The sequence below is a fragment of the Triticum dicoccoides genome, chromosome 3B, assembly GCF_002162155.2.
Source record: "Triticum dicoccoides isolate Atlit2015 ecotype Zavitan chromosome 3B, WEW_v2.0, whole genome shotgun sequence".
In the NCBI taxonomy this organism is placed as follows: domain Eukaryota; kingdom Viridiplantae; phylum Streptophyta; class Magnoliopsida; order Poales; family Poaceae; genus Triticum; species Triticum dicoccoides.
This window is the reverse complement of record NC_041385.1, coordinates 86,018,607-86,026,787: the sequence shown is the minus strand read 5'-3', so window position 1 is coordinate 86,026,787 and position 8,181 is coordinate 86,018,607. Positions and strand designations below refer to the sequence as shown.

The 8,181-nt window shown below is 40.5% G+C and overlaps 1 protein-coding gene across 4 annotated transcripts; it reads right to left on the bottom strand.

Moving 5' to 3' along the window:
• Positions 1-1,187: 1,187 nt before the first annotated feature.
• On the bottom strand, positions 1,188-8,122 carry LOC119274909 (tRNA pseudouridine(38/39) synthase). Of its 4 annotated transcripts, none has more exons than XM_037555666.1 (16): positions 8,065-8,122; positions 7,432-7,575; positions 7,283-7,349; positions 7,025-7,097; positions 6,797-6,842; positions 6,604-6,714; positions 4,347-4,410; positions 3,833-3,923; positions 3,561-3,621; positions 3,351-3,481; positions 3,155-3,272; positions 2,885-3,008; positions 2,304-2,405; positions 2,160-2,228; positions 1,789-1,932; positions 1,188-1,671 (listed from the first exon to the last, which is right to left on the bottom strand). In XM_037555666.1, the coding sequence occupies exons 2-15, from the start codon at positions 7,459-7,461 to the stop codon at positions 1,877-1,879; spliced, it is 1,143 nt and encodes a 380-aa protein (XP_037411563.1). In that variant the 5' UTR covers positions 7,462-7,575; positions 8,065-8,122; the 3' UTR covers positions 1,188-1,671; positions 1,789-1,876. The 4 variants fall into 4 exon arrangements, with proteins under 4 accessions (XP_037411563.1, XP_037411564.1, XP_037411562.1 ...); XM_037555667.1 differs by having other exon boundaries at positions 1,188-1,636; XM_037555665.1 differs by having other exon boundaries at positions 1,188-1,614.
• Positions 8,123-8,181: the final 59 nt, after the last annotated feature.

Below are 8,181 nucleotides of genomic sequence, written 5' to 3'. Positions count from 1 at the left end.
TGCAAGAGGAGAATGATGCAGAGGGGTGATCTCACGGCTATCCAGGTGTATTGTGCGGGAGGCAACCGATCTAGTCCCTGCGCCGATCGACGGGCACTTACCGCTGCCCTGTATTTTGTTTCCCCGGCTTTGCTTCATGCCGTGAACTACTACTCTTGAGCATCTCTAGCAGACCCCTTAAATCGCCAAACTGAAAACGCGGTTTTAGTTTGCAGAAAACGCATTTTAAGGATTGATTTGAGCTGTTGCCAAGCAGACCCCTTAAAGTTAAACTGTAAAACCGAATATTCGTGTATATTTTTCCTCACGTCTTCTTCCTCTCACTTGTGTCCACGACCGGCCAAATACGATGCCGCTGATGTCCAGAACGTCTCGCACGAAGCGCCCCAACGTCGCCATCGCTGCTTGAATTGATCTAGAAGCTAGCTAGCGCCGGCGTCCAGGAGCTAGCTAGCTAGCTAATCGATCTGACCCAGGAGCTAGCTAGCACCCGTCGCCCTGGCCAATCGATCCAGAAGCTAGCTAGCTAGGTAATCGATCTGACCCAGGAGCTATCTAGCTAGCACCGGTCGCCCTGGCCAATCGATCCAGAAGCTAGCTAGCTAGCTCCCTCGTCATAGCTAAGTCGCCGGTGTCATGGAGCCGCCGCATCCCGTTCCTCTTCCTCACATCGAGCATGAAACGGGATCAACCATGGCCGCAGGCACGCGCTCGATCCTTTTCCAGTGCAGAATTTTGTTGGAGCAGGGAGAAACCGACGGCTGGTATGGACCTTTTTGCAGTGCAGAATTTTGTTGGAGCAAGGAGAAATCGACGGCTGGTATGGACGGCGGCGCGCGGAGAGAGGCGGCGGAAGGACCCCAGTTCATGGCATGTATATTGTCCTCAAACCTCGCGTTTACGGTGGCCTCTAAAATATTTACGGGTCTGTTCTGGACCAATTTGGTCCAGAACTGTGAACTCGTCAGAATTTTACAGGTTTGGTGTTTTTAAGGGGGGCTGCTAGAGATGCTCTTACCATGTGCATTGGTGTTCTAGATTCGATTTGATTATTACAGCCAGACGATACCTGCATTTCAAAATCTATGGATCTTTTGGAAGACATCATCAGATGTTTCAGGCCTACAAAAATGGAAAAATAAAAGGTCGACGGCTTGCAGCCAATCGCTGGTACAAAAGCAGGGGCCTGTTTGGATCAGCGTTTTCGTTTCAAATACCTCCGTAAAAAATACATGCCTCGCTCGGTCGTTTCGTTTCCGGCCGGAAATTGCTCACTGGCCGGTAAATTACACGTGTAAAGAAAACACCTCTGTATTATTTTACACCTAATCCAAGCACGGCCCAAGCAAGCATTGCCGCTTGCGAAATCAAATAATTCTGCCTTGTAGCGATACAACTGTTGCTTAGATGCAACTACTCTACAATCCAGTAAGCAGCTTGTACCTTAATCGCATGGCAATAGCAACAACAAGACAGAGCAGAGTTATCAAGGCCTGTCAGAAGGCTGGTAGGTAGCAAAGGGTGGTGAATAACGCAAAGCTTGAAGGATATCTGAACAATGAACTTCTTTTGTCAATTCCCCATCGTCGCGTAACACTTTAGCCCGTCCCAGAACTGCACACAGTAAGAACAAAAGCTTCAAGGAGAGATGTTGGGATGAGAAGATTGCCCCTAAACAAGGATTTAAGTAAAATACGTGAGCATGCAGGCAGGCATTTGTTTGCAAGTTTTCCAAAAGTGAACAAACATGTTTCTCGAATTGATTGGAAACAGAAAGGCGAAGTTTACCTTGATGCTTGATGATTATCACACTCAACTAGTCAGCCGCACCGATCTCCAAAGGCGAAACTCTTAGTGTGCTACTTAAGGTAGCCACTCAACTACATGTTGCTGACTTAACTTTGACTCTTGCTCTGCGTTCCTCGTAAGAAGCTGGAACATGAAAGTATTAGGAAATGCACTTTCACATGTAAGGTACAAGAGGGCTGAAATCAAATGTGTCGAAATAAAGAGGAGATGTCAAAGAGGATAATAATTATGCATAAAGTATTGGAGTTATTATAGAGAACTGCTAGAAAGTTGAAAGCATCGATTCTTGACGGACTGGTGTTAAGACAACACTAAAAACGTTTTGCAAACTCACACGATAAAAAACTTACGTTCTGTTTCCCGTGACAGGAGAGGGATATGTTTTCTCTTCTTCTTAGGGGATTCAAGTGGATTAGGCTCTGCATTTACATTTAACTCCTTTCAGATCACTAAAATATTACATCAAATTTACACAAAGATCTAAATGTATGTACCTGGAATAGATAAACAGGTCAAAGCCTCATCAAATATAGCGGCTTGGAACATATACTGATGGTATTCATCCTTCAAGTGTTCAATCAAAGCCTGACTGGCATCTAAACAGGAATAATAGTGCACTGGAAAAAGTTATGTCACGCAAAAACTAGAATTCTGGCAGATAAATAATAAAAACATTAGATGGCCTTCACTTTACTCGATATATAGCAGAACTGACATCAAGTATTTCCGAAATGAAGGTTACATTTTTGTGAAAATATAATACCATGGTCATAAGTTATATGAGACGGGTATATTTCATTTACTGTCAAGCAATTGTATCCGACTGCTGTTAAATCTTATTTAATTTTTAAGCATGCATAATTAACCAAAAAAGGATGATATAATGTTCACTGTGATCTACAATCTCACTATTTTTACAATATAATCAATATACTGGAAGCAGCAGGAAAATCATAGAGTTCACCGAGCAAGGAATGAAGACATGATGTTAGCAGATCATAGTACAACAATATTTCAAGGCTGAAAATGCTCCCTGGAAGGTACAGAGTCAAGCACCAAATTTCCAGAGACATACCTGATGAACACATGAAGCTGACTCCATCGAATAGACAAGATCGCAGAATCAATGGAAGCTCTGGTGCCATTGTATATTGAGGTTTTCTAGGTGTCTTGGTAATATCCAGCAATGAATCAACTACCTGTACCAAAATAAATGAGCTACCAAATGTAAATAATCCAAACAAATGACATAAGGGGAACTTTTGCGCCAAGTTCAATTGTGTAATTCACTTTACTGTTCAAAAAAACAAAAGGAAGCTTCAGAAAGAGGAAAAAAAATACTCACACAAGGTGATTCAAGGCCTTGACCTACAAGAAAAAGAACAGCTACCATGCAACGAACTTGATGCCACAGAAAGGCGCTACCCCTGATATTCATGGACCATAGCTCATCATGGTTGGACCTTGAAAATACAGAGCACTTCCATTTTTTAGTCCAGTAACTAGAAAGAAAGGAGAGTTTGAGCAAAATGCAATTTAACCTTTGGTCACACGCAGAAATAGTAAAATCTGTAATGCATCGCTTGTAGTTGCTCACGTTTGCTGCATCCATCTTACAGAAATTCCTTAAGTCATGTTCCCCAATGAATTTAAGTGCAGCTTTCTGCATTTTCTGTTGACAATTTAAAGTCAATGGCTCGGCAAAAATGGCAAATATAGCAAAAAACAGAAATCAAGGATAACATAGTTACCGACACATCCAAGCCCCCCTTCCAAAACAAGTACTTATATTCCCTACCCAAGCAGGAGAATCTGCAAAAAAAGAAGTGGGTCAAGAAATAAAATTCCAATTACTCAGGAACTGAGTACAACTAGGCAATAAATAGCATGATAAAAAAGAGAGATAAGAAAAAAAGAAAAGAAGCAAGGAAGAAGCATCTAATCATTTGTCAAAGCCATTTGTGGAAGAGCGCCTCTTACACTCAGCAACCAAAAAAGTACTAAACATAGAATTCAAGCTAACCTTGCGAGAAAGTCTGCTGCAACTGGACACCAACCTATTACACGTATATCTCGTGGAAGATTTCTATTCAATACACTTACATAATCGATTTCTGAAAGGAAAAATAAAGCACAATTTTTAGTCTGGCAGAAGATGATTGCATGGATGGGCAAGATGCTAGTGAGACGTCAGACTTTGAATGATGAAAACTACCACAAAAATAGCATATTACGACTGCATTTGGTATGTGGTGGATTATGATAATCCCATTTGTCCAACCAGTTTTTTCCTATTTAGTGTTTATTTGATCCGCTTTTGCATACTTTTGTGGCTAACTTTCTAAAACAGATTACAAAATAAGCACAGAGCAGCACAGTTTAGCAACCACAAACTAAGCTTAGAATTTATTATAATAGGAGAATGCTAGAAACTTATCCTACTATCAAGGTAACAATTTGATTGAGCAACAAAGATTGGCACTGCTTTATTTGTTGCTTTCACTATTATGGAGAGCTACAAGAAGGTAGAAGCATACCAGATCTTTCACCCACATTCCCTCCTGCTTCTTTTAAATTTGATCGCAAATATAAGGAGATTACCTGCACGTTGCAACATGGTGTCTTGGTTCATAGACAAAGTTGTATTCCAAAAAAGCACTAATTTCTGCACAACTTCAAAACAACACTCTCTCCCCGTACCTAAAAGAATGTGCCATGCGGGATGCATAACAACAAAGCCTTTCAGGGTAGGCTAGAGTTAAAACCCATAAGATTTTGAAACCTATTCATGGTTCTGGCACGTGGATCGCTGACTTCCACGCACCCCTGTCCATGGCTAGTTCTTTGGTGATATTTCAGTCCTTCAGGTCTCTCTTTACGGACTCCTCCCATGTCAAGTTTGGTCTAACCCGAACTCTCTTGACATTATTAACACGCTTTATCCTTCCACTATGCAGCGGCGCTTATGGAGGACTGCGTTGTAAATGCCCAAACCATCTCAGACGATGTTGGACAGCTTTTCTTCAATTGGTGCCACCCCAACCCTATCACGTATATCATCATGTGGGATGCATGCATAAACCTTTACATCTAGGGCTGGAATTCGAGCCGAGTCGAGCCAGCTCGGCTCGACTCGCTAGAGCTCGTTTCGTTAACGAGCTAGCTCGACTCGACTCGTTACTATAACGAGCTCAAACCCAAGATTGGCTCGACTCGTATAACTCGCGAGCTGGCTCGTTTAGCTTGTTAAGCTCGTTTAAGATATAAACATAAAGCCCTCAAATATGATAAAAATAATCATGTATATATTAAACATATATATCACTATATACAATTGTAATTTTCTTGTAACGCGTGAGTCTCCTAGGAGGCTAGGCCTTCAACTGCTCGGCCTTGGGTTGTGCAACTCGGACGTAGGTTGTTTAGTGGCTGATCTTTCTTTGTATTGGGAGTGGCTGATCTATTGTATCGAGCCTAACGAGTTACGCGAGTACTCGTAAGATTGGCTCGTTTAACTTGGTCTATAAACGATCTTAAACTAAAGCTTGGCTCGACTTGTTATTCTTTGAGTTCGAGTCGAGTCTAGCCGAGTCACGAGCTACTTGTTTAGCTCGCGAGCTTCGAGCTTTTTTTCCAGCCCTATACATCTTTCATAAATTATGTATTTAGAAGTTTATGGACCAGTCACATGGAAATATAACATAACTAATTGGCCTTGAATAGTACTTCCGCACTATTAGATAAGGGTCAGCTCTGTACCTACGCATAGGATACCCACTCTATGGCTAGTTTATTTGTGCACGGACATTGTAAGTTTGTTACATGCCATGCCCATTTTGTTTCAGAAATGTACCATGCAATTAACGCATTGTAGAAACCATCGATGTGCTTAGTAAAAAAACATGAATGAATATGCTAACACAGAAAGTTTCATTTCACTATAAGTCACCCACATTGAGTGTAACATGCGGGGTACTGTATGCTTAGGCACCATTACGTTACTGTCTTCTGTAGCAATGTTTTTGTTACAAATCGATGATGATAATTGCATCATGGAGACAAAGGAACACTAGTTATTTTCCACAAGATTTCCTGACAAAGAAAAAATTGAGCAAGGAGTCTGATAAAATTGTTTCTATCCAGAGCTTCCTGCTTACAAGAGACTGCTTCTGTGTTATGGAGGGCTGTAGGATAGGTACCACAGTAGGGACGGCAGAGACTTGACAAGAAGACCATGTATAAGATTGGTTTATGCTCTGCTTAATTCGTTCCTCATAGAGCCATAGAGGATCCCCTTTATATAGAGGCCTAACAATCCAAACAAAAACAATAGTCGTAGATCTTATCTCTAATTAGCTTAAGGCCCGAGCTAAAAGATATCTTCCTTGTTTCTCAAAAAAAAAAACTGTGCTGCTTTCAAGATGTCAACTACTCCCTCCGTCCCATAATATAAGAGCGTTTTTGACACTAGTTTAGTGTCAAAAACGCTCTTATATTATGGGACGGAGGGAGTACATAATTGTGACATTACAGCGATCTTATCACATAGGTGCTCATGTACTTATGCACATAAATTCTATAAACAGTACCGATACCAGTTCAAAAGGCATTTCTGTTATAGAGACTTAAAAGTTCTACTTAAACATAAAAATAAGAGACAAAAATAACTCTAGGACATATATGAGCTAGCACTATCAGTAATTTAAGCATATACGAGACAAGAACTGAATAATACAGAATTATCATGTGTGAGCTGGCAATCCAACATTGAGCTACCTACACATATGCAGTTACCTGTCCAGTAGCAGAAACTCCTTTGTCAGTTCTTCCACACCTAGAATAGCATAAATCTTTCCTACTTCCAACCAGTAATCTTGCTCTTTCAAGTGCTTTGAATATCTCAGACTGAGAGGACCAAGATAGAAGCCCTTAAGAAAACCTTAGATGCCTTTGGAAAAAGCAAAGAAATAGTTCATAGGAGAATTACCTCAACCGTCGGCTCTGTATGGGCTTCTGAAGCAAAGCCATAGGATCTGCACAAGAACAACAGTAGTTGAAAAAAAAACATGAAGAAGGGGACTAAGCGCAACCAAAAGGGTTACAGACAGAAATAGCAAAGAGCAGAGAGCAGATGCAGGTGTCAGTAGAATTCCACGTAATAGTAAAAAATACAGTACAAACTAAGCATTGACTTCCTGTTAGAATACAATCACACCTCTGGCCGAAGTACATGATTTTCAGAGCAATTAGTCGCTTTTGGCAGTGGCTTACATTCCCTACTTGGTCACCTGTGAGGTAAACAAAAAATCACTGATGTTCAAATAGTTGAGGAGGAGAGTATATCCCGTTAATATCAATAAATACATACTGAACTTAATTTCTATCTAATCGAGTGGCAAACAAAAAAATAACAGAGTTCATCAATAAAAAAAATGCCTTACAATTAATGCAATTAACATGCCTTAAGTTATACCTGTTCTTTTAGAATGCTTCCTTCGAATTTTAGATAAATCATCATGCCCTTCCCCTTTAACATTGCACTATAAGTCGGATGCATATGCACGAGTTAGATCAGATAGAAAGCAAAGTTATGTATACCATAGTTCTTTTCAGAATGTGTACCAATACTTGATTTTCAGTAGATATCGTCATGTGATCGAACGGAAGGCTTATGCCATGGTCTGAGGTTCTACTTTCATGTGATTTTGCATTCTTCTGTACTTGTTGATCACGGCTCTCAGATAAAGAAGATGGTACATTGCCCTCCTATAAAAGTGGAAAGTTAACAAAGCATTGATAAATCAATAACTTGACGTTACGTAACAAGCATCAACATCATTCAAACTCATAAACTTATGCAAGTATTGCTGCATAACAATTAACAACGTTTAACTTGAAATCTATTATGTGCATGATGTGGCCACATTTACATTATTGCCATTATACTGATTGGGTATGCCTATGTGAAGACACTATGGAGTCCTGATGACACTAAGATTTGTTAAATTTACTTGGCAAAGAGCTCATATACAGCACAAAAGCAATTGGCAATATCACTCACATAAAATCCAGGAGTTTAGATCAGTATCTCATACTTAGCAATATGCAGAGCTCTCCTTAATCTCTACCCTCCAGCAACACTAATGACTGACCAGAATAGCCACCATGAGTGGCATGGAAATCATCGTTCATAACAATTGCTAGAGGAGTAATAATCAGCTAAAGAATGAAATCGCTTGAAGCTTCTTGTCTTACCTTGGAGCTGCAGCTACAGGTGGAAACAATCTGGGCGAGCCTCTGGTTCTCCCTCTCCAACTCCTAACCACATCGAATTCACCAAAACATACCAATTAACCAAGAGCACGAGAGGGG

Bases quoted from the DNA above. Each gene is read 5' to 3' on its own strand.
- LOC119274909 (XM_037555666.1), bottom strand. From the start codon at position 7,461: ATGACGATATCTACTGAAAATCAAGTATTG. The intron at 7,350-7,431 runs GTACACATTCTG...TCCGACTTATAG, and splicing joins CTACTGAAAATCAAGTATTG to TGCAATGTTAAAGGGGAAGG. The intron at 1,933-2,159 runs GTAAGTTTTTTA...TTCATGTTCCAG, and splicing joins CCTGTCACGGGAAACAGAAC to CTTCTTACGAGGAACGCAGA.